The sequence below is a fragment of the Taudactylus pleione genome, unplaced genomic scaffold (assembly GCF_031769625.1).
Source record: "Taudactylus pleione unplaced genomic scaffold, aTauple2 ptg000676l, whole genome shotgun sequence".
Lineage (NCBI taxonomy): Eukaryota > Metazoa > Chordata > Amphibia > Anura > Myobatrachidae > Taudactylus > Taudactylus pleione.
Genome location: NW_028285078.1, coordinates 708,616 through 730,336, shown reverse-complemented (window position 1 = coordinate 730,336; position 21,721 = coordinate 708,616). Strand labels below are relative to the sequence as shown.

Below are 21,721 nucleotides of genomic sequence, written 5' to 3'. Positions count from 1 at the left end.
AAATCCCCACATTTTTTGCCAAAATATAGGGATTTTGCATTTTTTTTCTCCTGGTCTGGGATAGAGAAAACTTTTCTTCAGCTTTTTTTTCTCCATTTTCGCCTATTTGCCATTTTCGCCGTTGTTTGGCGAAAATTTTGCTGTGTTTTTTTCCCCACAAACGTCCATTTTCGTCAATGGCGAAACAAACGTGTTTTCGATGCTAACTGAATACCACCCAAAGATTGGGCATGATATATTTAAAGATAAAATGGGAATATCACTTCTGTTTTTAAAATGTAGTTTGCAGCATACTACCAATTGATAAAAACAAGGATGCATATACTGAGATAAATACATATAATTCAAGAGAAAAAGATAAAACTTACTTTTTTCCAGCGGTAGTCTGTATGGGGTACTATATGTTATTGCTTTCTTTAGAATTGTTGACTACCTGCACAGAACTTGTAATTCAATTCTCCCGATAAATGATGATTCCTGTATTTACAAAACATATCCAGGCAGGTGGGAGTGTAGTCTCTCTATCGGGTCCTGATAGCAACGGGTAGAAGCTACTGGTCAGACGCGGCCCATGACTAGAATCATGACAACAAGAGGTCCATCCAAACAATCATAACTTTAATGCACAAACATTTGGGGAACTTTTAGTACATTTATCTCACCATTGGATCCAATTCCTCCAAACATCCATACTCATCGCCAAGTACTGTAATCCTGAGGCTCACAACAGTGGTTCTACAATTTATCATACAATCAGCACCTCGGAGAGTGCCAGGAATAAATGTCTCTCTCTGCACTTTGCAAATTTTGTAGCTGTCTTGCAATAGTGCACATTCATCCAGGCCTTGCTGGGTAATACTAGTGCAAGCTGGGCACCAGTAATCACCTCAAGACAGTGGTTTCAAGGTATACGCCAGTAGTCAGATCACCACAGCGGAGCTGTGTAGAGTTAGACACATACAGTAGAACAATGGACAACACACACTCCAGACACAGTCTCAAATACTGCTAACTGTGCAGGGTTTCCGGATCTCCCTGTTTGACAAGTGGTTGACAGTTAGTATTATTCTGATGTACCTATCCGCCACAATCTTGCAGTTTTTGATCCATAAAAACTAGACACAGGCACATCACCCTTTCAGATCTTTACACTAACATAAAATATTTCAACCTACCTCTGATGTTCCCTGGAAACCCATCACACAACAACCCTACCACACAAAACCCCTATGTGTCATCCGCACACACACACACACTGCAGGTCACACCTTCTACATGCTCCATATATTTACAGAGTACAATGCCGTCGGAGCATCGGGAATTATTGAACACCTCTTAGGTGGCAAGGGATTTTCGGTGTCCTCGGAAGCACAGCTCCGCGTTATGTTCGGACTTGAAACTTGCCGGCCTTGGTCATGTATTTGATTCCTTTGAAGGGCTTGTACTTCTCACCATACATGTCCAGCCTGTTCACCTTCAGCCCTGCATAAAATGGCATGAAAAAGGATTGCATAACTGGAACATCAGCTTTACAAAGCAGGAGGGCTTGGTAACTTACATTGCAAGTGTATAATTTACATCAAACCATAGCAACCAATCAGACACTTGCTTTCACTATCTAACTTGCATGCGACAGATAAAGGCAATTGCTAAATGGCTGTTATGGTGCAGTGAAAATATTGGCCCTAAATACAGAAATGTGATATAGATACTCATTTGTGACATCATGCACTAACTTTTGTGCAACATATTTGCTGTTTCAGAAGGAGCTGAGCAAAGAGGGTATTCCTCGCCAAGTGTAAATTAGCTGCGCATCACATACACAATACCTTTTATAATAGATATTAGTTTTATAAGGAAGATATAGAGATCACATATCACAAGGCATCAACCTAATATAATGTTTCCTATGCATCTGTGCGAAAAATCACTCTCCCCTTAATTGAGTTATCCTCATCCCTCTGCTACAGGTTAGATTAGTGATAGGCAATGTGTGGCTCTCCAGCTGCTGTGGTACTTCACATCCCAGCATGCCCTGTCACAGTTCTGCTGTTTGGGCATGCTAACAAGAGGTGGTCTACCCATGCATTAGATGAAAGTTAGAATATGTATAGAACTTACGGCAAGAAGTGGGGAATTTAGGGCCATAAAATGTAAAACAGAACAGCAAGAAGCACATCACAGAGAGATCACAAGGGAGATGGAGGAGATGTTCTGGCTTCAGTCTGATACTGAGAATCTTTGCATGTTAAAGTCTTCTCCCAGGTAACAGAATACATGAAAATCATGTGCTCTTATTCCTGTTTATTTTAGTTCTGTTTTTCGTCCCATTAAGCATTTGTATTTCGGTATGTTATCATCATCATCTGTTTATAATGTTCCACAATTGACAGTTGGCATACAAGTACATTAACGCAATGAAGCATAATAGCAAATACAAGAATAAACACACACAAGAATAAAAATGTAGAATTAAGTATAAACAGATGTGTGGTACAATAAACAGATGTATGAGTAATGCTTGAAACATTCAGTGAGTAGGCGTTACCAATCAGCATAGCATTCACACCAAAGAAAATAACTCGCCATACAACATAACAGGGACTTCTGCGGTAAACAGACTGACATGAGACAAAGGGTACAGAGAACTGTGCCTGTAATGAGACTGCAGGAGCAACAGGGACACCAGTGAACATGTGAGTGAAGGAAGCAGGGAAAGGGGACATGATCGTCTATAATGGTGCAATGTCAGGATGGGCAAAGTACAAGCAGCAGAGGCCGTTGGGAGGGGGGCGGGACACAACCCCCTGCCAGCGGGACCCACGGCTAGAAGCAGATGATGGTTGTTCAGTGTGTATAACAACCATCATCTGCAAATATATATTTGCAGATCACTCGATCTGCAGATATATCTGTGCAGTGTGTACCCACATTTAAAGACAGGATAGGATGTTATAAGAGGAGAGGCAAAGGTTAAAGGTGGAGTGTATTGGTCAAGCTGGGGTGTATTCCAATAAGAAGTCAGAGACATATGGATAGAAAACATTGAGAAGCGCTTTGTAACCAGTGATGTTATTTACAGAGTGCTGCAAGCAGATAAGGAGCAGCAAGGTGGATTCTAGAGGGAAAGGTAAGAGATAAGCCATTAAGGAAAAGGCTACGGGAGTTCAGACGGGACACTGTTATTCTTTTTATGCAATAAGCATCTTTGACTTATTAAACTCCATTTAATTAAGTTCTGTATTTGTGTTCTTAATGGATTTAGGTGCCAGACTAAAGCTGGGTAACACACTATACAATTTAAAAAAAAAATAAAAAATTGTCGTTTTCTGATGGATCAGAACGACAAATTGTCCAGTGTGTAAGCACTATGCGCGCTCCCGCTGCATCGTCCATCGCATCTTCAGATCTGCCATACATGCTGCTCATTCGGAGGATATTGTCAACGATTTTTCACAAATCGGGCAGTGTATGCGCACTACCGGACGACCAGGAGATATATTAACATCGTAAACGACGCAAGATAAATTGATCAATTGTTTGAAAGATTGCACAGTGTGTATACACTATATCATTTGTTCAAAAGCTCAAGGGAAATCGTGATGACTATTGCATCGTTTGCACATCGTTTAATGTGTACCCAGCTTTAGTTGTTGTAATGCTACATTTAGGGCATATAATTGATTAGTTTACAAATATTGTAAATTAAATTATGCTTACCATTGTATTTTAAGATAAGGCAATGAGTAGCTGAAGACATCTTTAGAGGGTCAGCTTTGGAACTTATGTGTAAGATTCTTGGTTAATTTTGAGTGTTGTGAATAATTTAGATAGACCAGACGGTTCTGTTTCTATAGCGTTATGTACATACCTGAGATGGCCAGCTGCTGGATCTTGAAGTGCAGATTTAGGGTGGGGTTCTCATCAGGCTTGGAGCACCCAGCCTGGAGGATCATGGTTCCCTTCAGGTTTGGTAGTTTTTGAGGATTAATCTTTCCCACATCCCAGGACAACAACTGGGAAAGTAGAGAAGAAACGTGATAAGGATGTGTAATTACTACCATTATAGGAATATTCATATGCATAGGACATAACACACCTTAGTCACAGGATCAAAGACATACGTCCCTTGGGATGGGGTTAGTGTCATATTCAGGACACCCTTTGGCATCTGTCCAGTAACAGTCACCCCCTCCACGGTCTTGCCCATGCTCTGCTTGGGTCCCAGTGTTACTTCAAATCGTCCAGAGCTGCTCCCCTCCCGAAAACTGATCCCATGCTTCACGTACACTGGAATGGCCACCAAGCTGCAAGGAATAACCAATCAAGTACCACACTACAGACATAAAGAGCAGAGATGTCAGAACTAATTAGCACTGAATAAATAAGCTGTAAAGCACAACCATCAATGCTCTAGATGCCACTATATGCTATTCTCTGTTTTTAATAGTGAAACGCAAAACACACCATCTACACATTCCCATTACATTCATTTCAGAAGTAAGAGTTTTTCAAAAGCATTCAGTAGGCATTATAATGTGCTTTAGTGATATTTGCCGTTATTGTGATCAATGACACAGAGCATCCATGTGCCATCAGGTTGTTGCAAGCAGATTTTTTTATTAAAAACAATAGTTTCATGTATTTTTAGTAAGTAAATTATATTCTAAACAAATTAGTAGAGATATTTGTAACACCTAACAGAACTGAACAATTACATGTACAGCACCATCTGCTGGTCAAAAAAGTTATTGCAGCTTTATTGTCTATTTACAAGCCCAGGTCAATTAGTTTTACGGTTAAGTGTTATACAGAAAGAGACAGCCCCCTCTTAACCACTTACCTGGCATGGTCGTATGGTATCTGACCGCAACCATGTGTTTTTACCTGACACAGTCGTATCTCATACGAACGTGCCACCCACTGTGTCCCCGAGGAGTGAGATTATCAGCCCCCTCCTGCCCAATGCTCCGCTGCACTCTACAATATGGTGAGGGGGACGGGGCTATGCAACAGGGAAAGGAGGGTAAAGGGAGGGGTCATTTTTTTGGTGCTGGAGAGACTATGAACACGGGAGGAAGGGGGGGGTTGCAAAACATCCCTTAGGTATATATATATATTTTAAACAAAATATTTAAATATATTTTTCAAAATACATTTTCAACTTAATTAAATAAAAATAAATTCTAACCAGTTTTTTGGGGAAAAAATTGGCTTAAAGTTCACAAATCATCTATACCAGTGGTTCTCAAACTCTGTCCTCAGGACCCCATGCAGTTCACGTTTTCCAAGTCACACAGCAGGTGCACAGGTGTATTCATTACTCACTGACACATTTTGACAATCCACAGGTGGAGCTAATTATTTCACTTGCGATTCTGTGAGGAGACCTGGAAAACATGCACTGTTTGAGGTCCTGAGGGCAGAGTTTGAGAACCTGTGATCGATACATTGGGGGCAGCTATATTCACTGTCTTAAACGTCCGCAGTTCAGATACATTTCAAGAACCTTTGCTGCTATATTCAATGAGCAGTACAAGAAGTTCTGTTATGGGTAACAAGAAAAATAGAAGAGCAGGGTATTCTGTGGGGGGAATTCAATTGTTTTATCATGGTCGCAACTCTTTTCTACAGTGAAGGAACTATTCAATGGCTTGTGCCGCTGTGCGGAATGCATCACTATCGCTTTACGAGGCTAATCCCGTCTAAAAGACCGTTGAGGAACTCAAAAGCCGGCATCAATGCGTTAAAGGTGACCAAAGCTCTACCTATGGTGGATTTCTGCTCTCACCTCAGGAGGCAGCAAGCAGAAATCCACAATAAGTAATGGGCGCTATATATATATATATATATATATATATATATATATATATATATTATATATATATGAAATAACGAGGGAATAGCCCACACCCGTCCATGAAATAGCTTTTGAGTTGGTAGTCCCATTACTTTTGGCCCCTTAATAAGTGGGAGGCACATATAGAAACCGTTATAATTCCTACACCGTTCACCTGATTTGGATGTAATTACCCTCAAATTAAATCTGAAAGTCTGAAGTTAAAGCACATCTTGTTTGTTTCATTTCAAAGCCATTGTGGTGGTGAATAGAGGCCAAAATATGAAAATTCTGTCAATGCCCCAATATTTATGCACCTGACTGTATATGTCATAGCTGGTGATAAGAGATATGGTAAGAACTTACCTTTGTTATCTCGGTTTCTACGAAGTCCATAGGGTCCACAGGGTGACCTTGGGGTATAGCTGGATCCTGGATCCTCAGGCACCACGGAGTTAAAGCTTTTAGCTGCTCCCAGGATGCACTTGGGTCCATCCTCCTCTATACCCCGCCCTCGAGCCACAGGCACCTCAGTTGGTAAGCAGCCAAGGCCGGAGGAGGAGACGAAACAGAGAGAAGGAAGACTGGAACACACAAGAACCATACTCACAGAAATGGGAGACGGAAAACCGGTGACCAGTCACAGAGCCCATACGAAGCCAAGTGCGTCAGGGCGAGTGCCCTGTGGACCCTATGGACTTCGTAGAAACAGAGATAACAAAGGTAAGTTCTTACCATATCTCTTGTTTTCTACTTCAGGGTCCACAGGGGTCCACAGGGTGACCTTGGGGATGTCCCAAAGCAGTCCAACTAAGGGCGGGAACGCTCCTGTGCTGATAGGTGAACCCGGCGCCCAAAGGATGCATCCTGAGAGGCAAAGGTGTCAAACGCATAGAAACTCAAAAAGGTCTGAATGGAAGACCAGGTGGCCGCCTTACAGAGCTGAACAGCAGAGGCGCCACGGCTAGCAGCCCAAGAAGGGCCCACAGACCGAGTGGAATGAGCCTTAACAGAGGCTGGAACAGGTAAACCCTCCTGCATATAAGCCTCAATAATAACAGAACGAAGCCAACAGCAGGGCCGCAACTAGGGGGGGCTAGAGGTGCACGTGCACCGGGTGCCAGATTGCAGGGGGTGAAAAAAGCTGACTCAAGGTGGCTTGGCGGCTGCAGACAAATGCTAGAGGTCCTTACTGGCCAGGGGGGTTTATGCTCATTGCCAGGGGGTTTATGCCAGCCGTGGAGCAAGGACAAACTTCAGGGACAGGAAGGGAGGGGCGCAAAATTGCTGCCTTGCACCGGGTGACAGATATCCTAGTTTCGGCCCTGCCAACAGGCTAGAGTCTGTTTGTTGGCAGGCCAACCGCTCTTGTGAAAACCAAAGAGGATAAACAAAGAATCCGACTTCCTCACAGAACTAGTCCGGTCCACATAAACCTGGAGTGCACGGACAACGTCTAAAGAAGCCTCCCCAGCCAAAAGATCAGGCGACTGAAAGGCTGGTACAACAATTTCCTGATTAATGTGGAACCTGGAAACCACCTTAGGCAGGAAATCAGGACGAGTGCGAAACACCGCTCTGTCCTGATGAAAAAACAGAAAAGGGGGACGACGGGAAAGCGCCCCCAAATCCGAAACCCTCCTGGCAGTAGCAATTGCCAAGAGGAAAACAGTCTTAAAAGTTAGCCACTTGAGCTCCACTGACTCCAAGGGCTCAAAAGGAGGACCCTGTAAGGCCCGAAGAACCACCGCCAAATCCCACAGGGCCACAGGTGGCACAAAGGGAGGCTGGATTCTTAAAACACCCTGGAAAAAGGTGTGTACGTCCGGCATAGCAGCAATCCTGCGCTGGAACCACACCGACAGAGCAGACACGTGCACCTTCAGTGAGGAAAGACATAATCCTAAATCCAAACCCGACTGAAGGAAAGCCAGAATTAGCAAAACCCGGAACACCTGGGGATCATATTTTCTGGCCTCGCACCATTGAAAGTAAGTGCGCCACACTCTGTGGTAGATCCTCGCGGAAGCAGGCTTGCGCGCCCTCAGTATGGTGGTAATAATGGAGCTAGAAAAGCCCCGAGACCTCAGGACGGCTGTCTCAAGAGCCACGCCGTCAAAGATAGTCGACCCAGATCCGGGTGAAGACAGGGCCCCTGAGACAACAGGTCCCACCGTTGAGGTAGGAGGTACGGAGCGTCGATGGACAGGCTCCGCAGATCGGAGTACCACGACCTTCTGGGCCACGCTGGGGCCACCAGGATCAGTGTGCCTCCGTCCTGCTTGAACTTGCGCAGGACCCGAGGCAGCAGAGATATCGGAGTAAACAAGTAAGCCAGGTGAAACAGCCATTTCACCGACAGCGCGTCTATCAGACTTGCGCCTACGTCCCTTGTCCTTGACCCGTACACGGGCAGCTTGTGATTGTGACGGGACGCCATCAGGTCCAGCTCTGGCAGCCCCCACTTGTCCACGAGTAGTTGGAATACCTCTGGATGAAGCGACTCTTCCCCGGGATGCAAGTCGTAACGGCTGAGGAAGTCTGCCTCCCAATTGAGGACTCCCGGGATGAAGACTGCCGAGAGAGCTGGAAGATAGCGCTCTGCCCAAGCCAGGACGCGGGACACCTCCGACATCGCAGCTCGACTGCGAGTCCCTCCCTGGTGATTGATGTACGCCATCGTGGTGGCGTTGTCTGACTGCACCTGAACGGCCCTTCCGTGAAGAGCGGTGCCGGACGACTGCAGGGCTTTGTACACTGCCCGCAGTACCAGGATGTTGATGGGAAGAATCGCTTCCTCCGCCGACCAACGACCCTGAAGTGACAAGGAGCCTGTCACCGCCCCCCAACCCCGGAGACTGGCATCTGTCGTGAGCAGAACCCATTCCGGGATCCAAAAGGGGCGCCCCTCGAGGAGATGAGCCGTCTGTAGCCACCAGGCCAGGGACAGACGCACCTCCGAGGACAACACCAGCATCTGAGAGCGGATCCTGTGTGGCAATCCGTTCCATTCCGAAAGAATCAGCCTCTGCAGGGGCCTGGAATGGAACTGGGCAAACTCCACCATGTCGAATGCCGACACCATGGACCCCAAAACTCTCATCGCTGAGTGCACCGACACTCTGCCACTGCTCAGACAACTGTGAATCCGCAGCTGTAAGGAGGAGACCTTCTCTGGAGTCAGGAAAATCCGTTGCTGATGAGAGTCCAGCAGGGCCCCCAAATGAACCATCTGCTGTGTTGGGATGAGGGAGGACTTCTTCCAGTTGATCAACCACCCGTGCGCCTGTAGACAAGATGCTGGATCAGTACCTCCGGGGAGCTTGCCAGCAAGAGGAGGTCATCTAGATACGGTAGCAACCGTATCCCCTGGCTCCGAAGGTGAGCCGCCATGACCGCCATCACCTTTGTAAATACCCTTGGTGCCCTTGGAGAGGCCAAAGGGTAGAGCCCTGAATTGGTAGTGGTTGTGGAGAATAGCAAACCGCAGAAACCGTTGGTACGATGTTGCTATAGACACATGGAGGTAGGCGTCCTGGATATCCAATGTAGGAAGCGGCATCTCTCATCGGTCCTAACAACGCCCTCTGGACATCCGGAGCTTCATCCGTAAACGTATCCTCCAAGGCGTTGGCCCAACCCTCAATGGCCTTGGCCACCCAGGAGATGGCCATGGACGGCCGGGCTACAGCCCCTGAGAGAGAGTAAATAGACTTTAGACAAGTCTCCACCTTCCTGTCCGTAGGATCCTTCAGCGAGGATATAGACGGCAATGGCAAAGTAGCACTCCTGATGAGGCGTGTTACATGGGAATCGACCGCAGGCGGAGTTTCCCATTTCTTACAATGCGCCTCCGGAAACGGATAATTGGACGCCAACCGCTTCTGTGGCAGGAATCGCTTACTGGGCGTCTGCCAGGCCACCGCCATGTGATTCGTCAACTGATCAGACAAGGGGAACGCTGCAGAAGTAACCTTAGCTTTTTTAAAACTAGGATACCTCGACTTGGGAGCGGGTGCCTCATCCTCAATCAGAAGAATGGCCCGCACCGCCCTAACCAGAGCCCGCACATTGATGGAAGACTTAGGGCCTGATTCACACCCACTCGCGAGCGGCTGTCCGCTCGCAAGTGGGTCGATGGTGCGCATGTGCGAGAAGCGATGAGCGAAGGACTTTCCTTCGCTCGTTGTGTCTGATCAAAGGGGGCGTGCTGTCGATGTTGATTGACAGCATGCCCCCTTTGAAGGGCGTGCCGGGGGCGTGCCTGCCAGATGGAGGCGTTCCCAAGGGAACGCCTACCATCAGAAGCCGGCCCCACTGACATCACTAGTGATGTCAGTGGGAGTGATTTTGGCTCTGACAGAGCCAAAATCACTCCTGGCCTTGCGGTTGAAAAAGTCAACCGCAGGCTTCTGTTCGCACTGGCGATGGTCGTGATGGTCAAGACCATCGCGACCATCATCCTGCACGCTCGTATAGGCTGTGGGTGGTGACCCACAGCTATACGAGCATCCAGGAGGACGCTCCATAGTTATGGAGGTGGGCCCTGATTCAGAGCGAGCGCTCTGGTCAGAGCGTCCGGCTCTGAATCAGGGTCTTAGTGTCTACCTCCTGGACTGAGGCATCTGAGGCTGAGTCATCCTGCACCTCACCATCATCCGAGGACCCCTCAGAGTCCGAAAAATGCGCAGCCTGCGCCATAACTGTGCGTTTAGATGCCCTGGAGGGCACGTCACTGCGCAACATCAACTGAAAAGCCGAAGATGCTGCCGCCAAATCTTGGACAGTTTGGGAAAGCGCATCCACCCAGGGTGGAGGAGCTGCCACAGGAGCCTGAAACGGCACCACAGCCTGCTGCGCCACAGGGGTGGACTGTATATACATTGGCAACCCCGCATAGGGACCAACAGGCTGAGACCCCGGGGGAGTCTGCAATAATTGTGGGACACCCGGGGAATGGGGGATGGTAGGCTGGGGCAACGCCCTAGTAGGGACGGCAGTCGGGACCGACAGACTGTCCATGATGGACACCAGCACCTGGGAAAACATCGCCCTTGGTGGCTCCTGCGACATAGGAGCTTTAGACGTACCAGGGACCGCCTGGCACCGTCCGCACAGGCCGTCCTGTGACAAATCCTCCCTATCCACTCCTGCAGAACAGCGCCTGCTCAGACATGACAGACTATATAATTAAATATACAGTTATGACATAGGAAGAAAACGTGCGCACTCACCAGTGTGCTGGACAACAGCCCACAATATGGCCCTGTGTAGCACACTACTGTATGTGACGGACCTCACAAATACTTGATCTATATAAGTGAGGTCAGTAGAAACACCTTTCCTCCGCACACCTGTAGGGCTTGTAGGAGAAGGAAAGGGATAGGTATAGGCTGACAGTAAGTAGAAATTAGCACAGACAGGCAGCACTAGCAAAAGTCACATACCATGCAGGAAGATATACTCACTGCACCTTTCCACTACAATCAACCTCCCAGATTCAGTGTCTGGGAGGGCTATAGTGCTGTGTACACTGTCCTTTTGCAGGGGAGAGGTACACAGGGGGACCGGTCCGCGTGCTCCCTGAGAGTATCCGCACTGCCACAGAGAAAATGGCTACTGGAGACCTCAGAGGAGGAGGTGCCGAAGAATCTGCAGCTCAGCGACGCCAGACTATGTGCTGAAAGGCGCGCTGAGCTGAGGGGAGGAGCCGCTAGACAGGGAAGGCTTCCTCCCCTGGCTAGCATATTAACCCCCGGGTTGCCGGCATCCCGCTTGCCTTATTCACCCTGGTGGTCTAGCGGTCTGGTGGGGTATGCCTCCAATGGAGGGGGAGCCCGCCGCCATCGCTAGCGCCCCTGGTCTGTCCCCTAGACCGGGTGCATGGGACTGCATTTAAAAGGAACCCGCGCACCGCCACTAATCAGCGGTGCGCGGCTTACCTTGATCTCCCCGGCGTCTCCAGCAGCAGTCCCGGGGGAAACCAGAGTCTGGCTAGTACAGACTCTACTGCACTGGGGATCGCGGCGTGGGAAACCAGAGTCCGGCTAGTACAGACTCTGGCTTCCCCCGCCGCGATCCCCAGTGCAGTACTGGCGTCGCGGCGCCAGCAGGGAGAAGGAGCGGCAGCGTGGGCGTCTGTACAGACAGCCCATCGCTGCCGCTCTGGAGAAAAAAACTGAAGTAAAAATAAAATAAATTTAACTTAGTTAAAAAAATAAAAATAAAAAGCTTTCCCGACTCCGGCCGGGCACCAGCTTAAACTGAGGTGCCTGTGGCTCGGGGGCGGGGTATAGAGGAGGATGGACTCAAGTGCATCCTGGGAACAGCTAAAAGCTTTAACTCCGTGGTGCCCGAGGATCCAGCTATACCCCAAGGTCACCCTGTGGACCCCTATGGACCCTGAAGTAGAAATATTATTTCAGGTCTCTATTGTTTGAAACCTGTATTGTTAGGGCTTCTTACTGAGATCAAGGGTAAGGTACGGTACGGCACTATTGTAGGATAGAGGTCTATCTGAACTGTATAAGGTTGTCCATCACTGATCTATGGAATGCAGAGCCCCGGGGCAGGGGCAGTCTCTAAAGATTCAACGTGACTCTCTGTTCCCGTCCCATACAGACAACAGGATTTGATTGGATATTTTAGAATTTAGGGATGCCAGGGAATGACCCCTGTCCCTGTAGTGTTGTGCTACTGGCCGATCTGTGGATTAAATACCATCACTCCCCAGGGTTTGAATGACAAAACCATGCTGAGTTATTTTCATATAGATTAATGTGCTATTACTGTAAGATCTAGCTATCCTTATGCACAGCTATCCTCCCTAGCAACATATTCTCTCTTGTAGGTTTCAGGGTAGTTCCCATATTAAGTTATTTATGCTATTACATTATAGCAGTTATGTCACTTCCAGCTCCCATATGTCCTGCACAGCACGGGCTGTAGTTAGGAAGCCGGCGAGCGACATACCATTCCCACAGCACATACGTATGTATGTATGTATGTATGTATGTGGACATGTATATATGTTTATGCTATTTAGTTTCAGTGTAGGCAGTGTATTTCCCTTCTTTAAATTCCCCACTTTTTCTGTTGTACTTTATTGTAATTTTTTATGACTTTCCATCACCTGCACAAGTCAGTGTGCCGAGTTACCTGGTGGGTTACTAGGGCTGGAACGCACGAGCCATTATCCTAAGAGACAGCGCTGAGCGGACAGTAAGTGCACCACAGCAGATACTGTAAGTGCTGCACACACACGTGGCTGCTAGTGGGAACATGCAGTGAGTGTATGTCTACCTAAGTGGGTACGTTTCTAACATGTATTTGTTACCCAGATGAAAAAGTACTGACTATTGTGCTTTGGAACGTTGTTTTTGTACATCAGTTTTTTTCAATATAGGTCATTGGTGCAAGACCCTTATATATTGGTGCAAGTGCCTTATATTTTTTGGATATAGATACCCCAACGTTTTCTTCATCCTTAATAATCTTAGACACCATTTTGTCACAAGGCCACACCCTGAAACTACTGAATTAAGAGAGGATTATCACACATGTAGGCTATGGGAGGAGACAGAGGGATTATGAGACTGAGGGGTAAATTTACTAAAGTGAAAGTTTTTAGAAGTGAGTTTTAAAAGTGATGTTGCCCATAGCAACCAATCAGCTTCTAGCTATTATCTTCTAGAAGGTGCTAGTTAAATGTTATGTAGAAGCTGATTGGTTCCTATTGGCAACATCACTTTTAAAACTCACTTCTAAAAACTCTCACTTTAGTAAATTTACCCCTGAGAATCAGAATGTCTGTCTACTGAAATGTGAGTACCACAAGTAGATTCAATAGCATATTAATAAAAAAAAAATATATAAAGAAGTGCAATATGTACATTATTATGCATTAATCTAAATACATACTCCCATTAACAAATACACAAGGAAAATGAAGGGTTACAATGTTTAGTAATATTAACAGCATCATACCCCACTAGTAAGCAGAAAAAGATCAAATGAAATAAAACTGCTTTCTAAAATCTGTTACTGTAGCTTCAGCAATGTTATGTTATAGCAGTAACAGATCTTTCTCATGTTTTATACACTACGATCATGTATTGTTATTATAATTTACCACTATGGGAGGATTCAATAAGCCGTAGTGCATTTATCCGCCTACTACAATAGAAAGATTCTGCTTCCTCCGCCATAGGCTGAGAGCTGAGAGGCTTATTGCAGATAACAATTGGAAGTCACCAGGACCCGTTCTGAGGGTCTCCACACATAACTGAATCTGCCCCAGGTGGATTTCCCCTATGTACTATTTGCCTCCCCCCTTCTTACTTCTGGGCACTGACGTGGTAGGACAGCAGTCGAAAGTTACCATCCGGTGGGATAAAAGACAAAATCCGTTCTGATTCCCAGCGCTTAAAGCGCACACAAGGGTGGAAACTGACGTCATCTAAGAGACGAGGATTCTGGGAAAACAGAAAAGCCAGGATTCAGACATGATATAGTGGGAGCAGACAAAGTATATCACCGAAAAATAGAAGTGTTGCAGTTTTGTGAAATAGAAATCCACATCATGGCCGTAATTAGAAGCTGCATGGGGTGCTGGTCAAAGGGGGTGCCATCGGTAAACCTCGCCCGACAATCAATGGGACTCCTCTCATAGGAGTTACAATGCCAGGCTAGCCGCGCCCTGCATAGCATTATAAATGATGCAGGTGGTGTTCCATCAGTTGGCACACCTCTCCCTCCTCCCTCTCCAGCCTGCATGGTGATAATGAGATGTCACTTGGAAACAGTGACTGGACAGAGGTAAGGACCAGAGCTGCCACATAGGATGAGATTAGCAAGTTCGTGAAAAATAATAGAGGGGGGTGGCAGTGTGGCATTCAATTACATTGAGGACAGTGTGTGTAATAATAAGAATTGGAGGGATATACAGTGTGGTATATAATGTGAATTAGCAGCATGCACAGTGTGGTATATACTGTGAATTAGCAGCATGCACAGTGTGGTATATAAGGTGAATTAGCAGCATGCACAGTGTGGTATATAATGTGAATTAGCAGCATGCACGGTGTGGTATATAATGTGAATTAGCAGCATGCACGGTGTGGTATATAAGGTGAATTAGCAGCATGCACGGTGTGGTATATAATGTGAATTAGCAGCATGCACGGTGTGGTATATAAGGTGAATTAGCAGCATGCACGGTGTGGTATATAATGTGAATTAGCAGCATGCACGGTGTGGTATATAATGTGAATTAGCAGCATGCACAGTGTGGTATATAATGTGAATTAGCAGCATGCACGGTGTGGTATATAATGTGAATTAGCAGCATGCACGGTGTGGTATATAATGTGAATTAGCAGCATGCACAGTGTGGTATATAAGGTGAATTAGCAGCATGCACAGTGTGGTATATAATGTGAATTAGCAGCATGCACAGTGTGGTATATAAGGTGAATTAGCAGCATGCACAGTGTGGTATATAATGTGAATTAGCAGCATGCACGGTGTGGTATATAATGTGAATTAGCAGCATGCACAGTGTGGTATATAATGTGAATTAGCAGCATGCACGGTGTGGTATATAAGGTGAATTAGCAGCATGCACGGTGTGGTATATAATGTGAATTAGCAGCATGCACGGTGTGGTATATAATGTGAATTAGCAGCATGCACAGTGTGGTATATAATGTGAATTAGCAGCATGCACAGTGTGGTATATAATGTGAATTAGCAGCATGCACGGTGTGGTATATAATGTGAATTAGCAGCATGCACGGTGTGGTATATAATGTGAATTAGCAGCATGCACGGTGTGGTATATAATGTGAATTAGCAGCATGCACGGTGTGGTATATAATGTGAATTAGCAGCATGCACAGTGTGGTATATAAGGTGAATTAGCAGCATGCACGGTGTGGTATATATTGTGAATTAGCAGCATGCACGGTGTGGTATATAATGTGAATTAGCAGCATGCACAGTGTGGTATATAATGTGAATTAGCAGCATGCACGGTGTGGTATATATTGTGAATTAGCAGCATGCACGGTGTGGTATATACTGTGAATTAGCAGCATGCACAGTGTGGTATATAATGTGAATTAGCAGCATGCACAGTGTGGTATATAATGTGAATTAGCAGCATGCACAGTGTGGTATATAATGTGAATTAGCAGCATGCACGGTGTGGTATATAATGTGAATTAGCAGCATGCACAGTGTGGTATATAATGTGAATTAGCAGCATGCACAGTGTGGTATATAATGTGAATTAGCAGCATGCACAGTGTGGTATATAATGTGAATTAGCGGCATGCACAGTGTGGTATATAATGTGAATTAGCAGCATGCACGGTGTGGTATATACTGTGAATTAGCAGCATGCACGGTGTGGTATATAAGGTGAATTAGCAGCATGCACGGTGTGGTATATAATGTGAATTAGCAGCATGCACAGTGTGGTATATAATGTGAATTAGCAGCATGCACAGTGTGGTATATAATGTGAATTAGCAGCATGCACGGTGTGGTATATAATGTGAATTAGCAGCATGCACGGTGTGGTATATAATGTGAATTAGCAGCATGCACGGTGTGGTATATAATGTGAATTAGCAGCATGCACGGTGTGGTATATAATGTGAATTAGCAGCATGCACGGTGTGGTATATAAGGTGAATTAGCAGCATGCACAGTGTGGTATATAATGTGAATTAGCAGCATGCACAGTGTGGTATATAAGGTGAATTAGCAGCATGCACGGTGTGGTATATAATGTGAATTAGCAGCATGCACAGTGTGGTATATAATGTGAATTAGCAGCATGCACAGTGTGGTATATAATGTGAATTAGCAGCATGCACGGTGTGGTATATAATGTGAATTAGCAGCATGCACAGTGTGGTATATAATGTGAATTAGCAGCATGCACGGTGTGGTATATAATGTGAATTAGCAGCATGCACGGTGTGGTATATACTGTGAATTAGCAGCATGCACGGTGTGGTATATAATGTGAATTAGCAGCATGCACAGTGTGGTATATAATGTGAATTAGCAGCATGCACGGTGTGGTATATACTGTGAATTAGCAGCATGCACGGTGTGGTATATAAGGTGAATTAGCAGCATGCACGGTGTGGTATATAATGTGAATTAGCAGCATGCACAGTGTGGTATATAATGTGAATTAGCAGCATGCACAGTGTGGTATATAATGTGAATTAGCAGCATGCACGGTGTGGTATATAATGTGAATTAGCAGCATGCACGGTGTGGTATATAATGTGAATTAGCAGCATGCACGGTGTGGTATATAAGGTGAATTAGCAGCATGCACAGTGTGGTATATAAGGTGAATTAGCAGCATGCACAGTGTGGTATATAATGTGAATTAGCAGCATGCACGGTGTGGTATATAATGTGAATTAGCAGCATGCACGGTGTGGTATATAATGTGAATTAGCAGCATGCACGGTGTGGTATATAAGGTGAATTAGCAGCATGCACAGTGTGGTATATAAGGTGAATTAGCAGCATGCACAGTGTGGTATATAATGTGAATTAGCAGCATGCACGGTGTGGTATATAAGGTGAATTAGCAGCATGCACAGTGTGGTATATAAGGTGAATTAGCAGCATGCACGGTGTGGTATATAATGTGAATTAGCAGCATGCACGGTGTGGTATATAATGTGAATTAGCAGCATGCACAGTGTGGTATATAATGTGAATTAGCAGCATGCACGGTGTGGTATATAATGTGAATTAGCAGCATGCACAGTGTGGTATATAAGGTGAATTAGCAGCATGCACAGTGTGGTATATACTGTGAATTAGCAGCATGCACAGTGTGGTATATAATGTGAATTAGCAGCATGCACAGTGTGGTATATAATGTGAATTAGCAGCATGCACGGTGTGGTATATAATGTGAATTAGCAGCATGCACGGTGTGGTATATATTGTGAATTAGCAGCATGCACAGTGTGGTATATAATGTGAATTAGCAGCATGCACGGTGTGGTATATAATGTGAATTAGCAGCATGCACGGTGTGGTATATAATGTGAATTAGCAGCATGCACAGTGTGGTATATAATGTGAATTAGCAGCATGCACAGTGTGGTATATAATGTGAATTAGCAGCATGCACGGTGTGGTATATAATGTGAATTAGCAGCATGCACGGTGTGGTATATAATGTGAATTAGCAGCATGCACAGTGTGGTATATAATGTGAATTAGCAGCATGCACAGTGTGGTATATAAGGTGAATTAGCAGCATGCACAGTGTGGTATATAATGTGAATTAGCAGCATGCACGGTGTGGTATATAATGTGAATTAGCAGCATGCACGGTGTGGTATATAATGTGAATTAGCAGCATGCACAGTGTGGTATATACTGTGAATTAGCAGCATGCACGGTGTGGTATATAATGTGAATTAGCAGCATGCACGGTGTGGTATATAAGGTGAATTAGCAGCATGCACAGTGTGGTATATACTGTGAATTAGCAGCATGCACAGTGTGGTATATATTGTGAATTAGCAGCATGCACGGTGTGGTATATAATGTGAATTAGCAGCATGCACAGTGTGGTATATATTGTGAATTAGCAGCATGCACAGTGTGGTATATAATGTGAATTAGCAGCATGCACAGTGTGGTATATAAGGTGAATTAGCAGCATGCACGGTGTGGTATATAATGTGAATTAGCAGCATGCACGGTGTGGTATATAAGGTGAATTAGCAGCATGCACGGTGTGGTATATACTGTGAATTAGCAGCATGCACGGTGTGGTATATAATGTGAATTAGCAGCATGCACGGTGTGGTATATAAGGTGAATTAGCAGCATGCACAGTGTGGTATATAAGGTGAATTAGCAGCATGCACGGTGTGGTATATAAGGTGAATTAGCAGCATGCACAGTGTGGTATATAATGTGAATTAGCAGCATGCACAGTGTGGTATATAAGGTGAATTAGCAGCATGCACGGTGTGGTATATAAGGTGAATTAGCAGCATGCACAGTGTGGTATATAATGTGAATTAGCAGCATGCACAGTGTGGTATATAATGTGAATTAGCAGCATGCACAGTGTGGTATATATTGTGAATTAGCAGCATGCACGGTGTGGTATATAAGGTGAATTAGCAGCATGCACAGTGTGGTATATAAGGTGAATTAGCAGCATGCACGGTGTGGTATATAATGTGAATTAGCAGCATGCACGGTGTGGTATATAAGGTGAATTAGCAGCATGCACGGTGTGGTATATAATGTGAATTAGCAGCATGCACAGTGTGGTATATAATGTGAATTAGCAGCATGCACGGTGTGGTATATAAGGTGAATTAGCAGCATGCACGGTGTGGTATATAATGTGAATTAGCAGCATGCACAGTGTGGTATATAATGTGAATTAGCAGCATGCACGGTGTGGTATATAAGGTGAATTAGCAGCATGCACAGTGTGGTATATAAGGTGAATTAGCAGCATGCACGGTGTGGTATATAATGTGAATTAGCAGCATGCACAGTGTGGTATATACTGTGAATTAGCAGCATGCACAGTGTGGTATATAATGTGAATTAGCAGCATGCACAGTGTGGTATATAATGTGAATTAGCAGCATGCACGGTGTGGTATATAATGTGAATTAGCAGCATGCACGGTGTGGTATATAATGTGAATTAGCAGCATGCACGGTGTGGTATATAATGTGAATTAGCAGCATGCACGGTGTGGTATATAATGTGAATTAGCAGCATGCACGGTGTGGTATATAATGTGAATTAGCAGCATGCACGGTGTGGTATATAATGTGAATTAGCAGCATGCACAGTGTGGTATATAATGTGAATTAGCAGCATGCACGGTGTGGTATATACTGTGAATTAGCAGCATGCACAGTGTGGTATATAATGTGAATTAGCAGCATGCACGGTGTGGTATATCATGTGAATTAGCAGCATGCACAGTGTGGTATATCATGTGAATTAGCAGCATACACAGTGTGGTATATAATGTGAATTAGCGGCATGCACAGTGTGGTATATAATGTGAATTAGCGGCATGCACAGTGTGGTATATAATGTGAATTAGCAGCATGCACAGTGTGGCATATAGAGTGAATTGGTGGCATGCACAGTGTGGTATATAATGTGAATTAGCAGCATGCACAGTGTGGTATAGTGTGAGCTATTTAAGTGGCCTAACATTTCAGTCTGAGCTTGTGGCAGGATTGTTAAATATATAAGTATCTAAAATGTATTTCACAATATCAGTCACTAAACCTATTGGGGGCCTAGGCTGCTCTCGGTCCCTCAGAGATTCACTTCAAATTTCATCCCACTTTGGCAATAACATTGATGGTGCTGATCCGATTAGCTGCGAGTTGGGCAGAAATTACTTGACGCGGTTAAAAAACAAACACACGGCAACAACTTTTTGCTATTCAATTATAGAATCCATGTTATATTAACACCGGTCTCAATGGGAGTTTAAGCAGATTTTAGCTTGAAGCCCCTGAGTGTGTGAAAAGTAGGGTAAAATATTTGAGGGTAAAATGTCAGGAGTCAGGGCAGAACCTCTCAGTGAATAATCCTGCACTTGGAGGCATTTACTTAGCATAATTTGACCAATAAAGACTTGATGTTCTCTAAAAAAAAAAAAAAAAAACAACACATCAAAAATTAGTTTAAATTATGTAGAACATTATTTTGGGGTGTTGTATAGATGGAGAATGAGTTTTTCAACTTGCAGATGGGAGTTACAAGTGATTTCCCCCATATTTTTTAAACTTGATTTAAACTATTAAAAACGCATTTCAGACATATTTCTGTACCCCAAAATAATCTAGATACATTAATTCGGTGAAAAATATTTGCTTCCTACAATTTTTCCACGGTTAATTAAAAAAAGCCTAAAGTCAGCTATTTGACATCTTTTAAGAACCTTAAATACTTTGCTTATGGCCACTAATAGCCGTCTATACTGTTATCCAGTATTATTTGCCACCTCTCTGGGGTTCATGGTGATTTCCCTAAAGTCACGCACTATAGAATTACCGGCCAGTTGCGATGTATAGCATTTTCTATTTAATAGCAAGGATCGCGGGAACGCGCATGGTGAAAATAGGTTGTAATATGCGCGTTAAACTGACCAGTGGTAAAATCTCGACTTAATGCAGTTAATTGAATTCCCCCCTATGTGTACAGTAGGGTCTGTTTAATAGGAATGAATCAGGTGATGGTGAAGAGTAACAGCAGCAGCCGCCGACAGTTTGTTTGGAAGTTAGAGCTGTGTTTCCCACCTCGTTCCTCAAGCACACTAGCAGTACAGGTTTTAAGGATATCCGTGCTTCAACACAGATGGTTAAATCAAAATAACTAAGCTACTAATTAAGTAATCTGTGCTCAAGCATGGATATCCTTAAAACCTGGACTATTAGTGTGCCTTGAGGATGTGGGATATACTGGGTTAGAGGATCTTGCCATACTTTCAATTAAGCAAAAGGTGGCAAAGAAATGGATTTGGAGGACATAATCAGAGACTTTGGGGTAAATTCAATTAGCTGCAGGCTTTTAGCTCCCGGGTTAAAATCCTGGAACTATCCAATTACTGCCCGTGGTAAGCCCAGAGGGTGCACTTAATGTGGGCTTCTGCACACGGTAACTGCATAGCTCCGGGCACTTAACCCGAAATCAATGCCTTACCGTGCGTCAGCCGCTGGGCTTACCGTGGGATATGGAGCTTAACGTGGGATAGAATTGAATAGCTCTCGGAGCTAAATGACTACAGTAAGTCCTGCGGTCAATTGAATATACTCTTTTGACTCCAAGCTAGAA

At 44.8% G+C, this 21,721-nt stretch overlaps 1 protein-coding gene across 1 annotated transcript in view; it reads right to left on the bottom strand.

Moving 5' to 3' along the window:
- Positions 1-462: 462 nt before the first annotated feature.
- The window catches only part of AP3M2 (adaptor related protein complex 3 subunit mu 2), a 42,938-nt gene continuing 21,679 nt past the window's right edge, over positions 463-21,721 (bottom strand). The window contains exons 6-9 of the mRNA XM_088455879.1: positions 14,180-14,313; positions 4,100-4,307; positions 3,872-4,016; positions 463-1,482 (exon numbers count right to left, since the gene is read on the bottom strand). Coding sequence (XP_088312005.1) covers positions 1,382-1,482; positions 3,872-4,016; positions 4,100-4,307; positions 14,180-14,313 — 588 coding nt within the window. The 3' untranslated portion in view covers positions 463-1,381. The remainder of the gene's footprint in view (positions 1,483-3,871; positions 4,017-4,099; positions 4,308-14,179; positions 14,314-21,721) is intronic.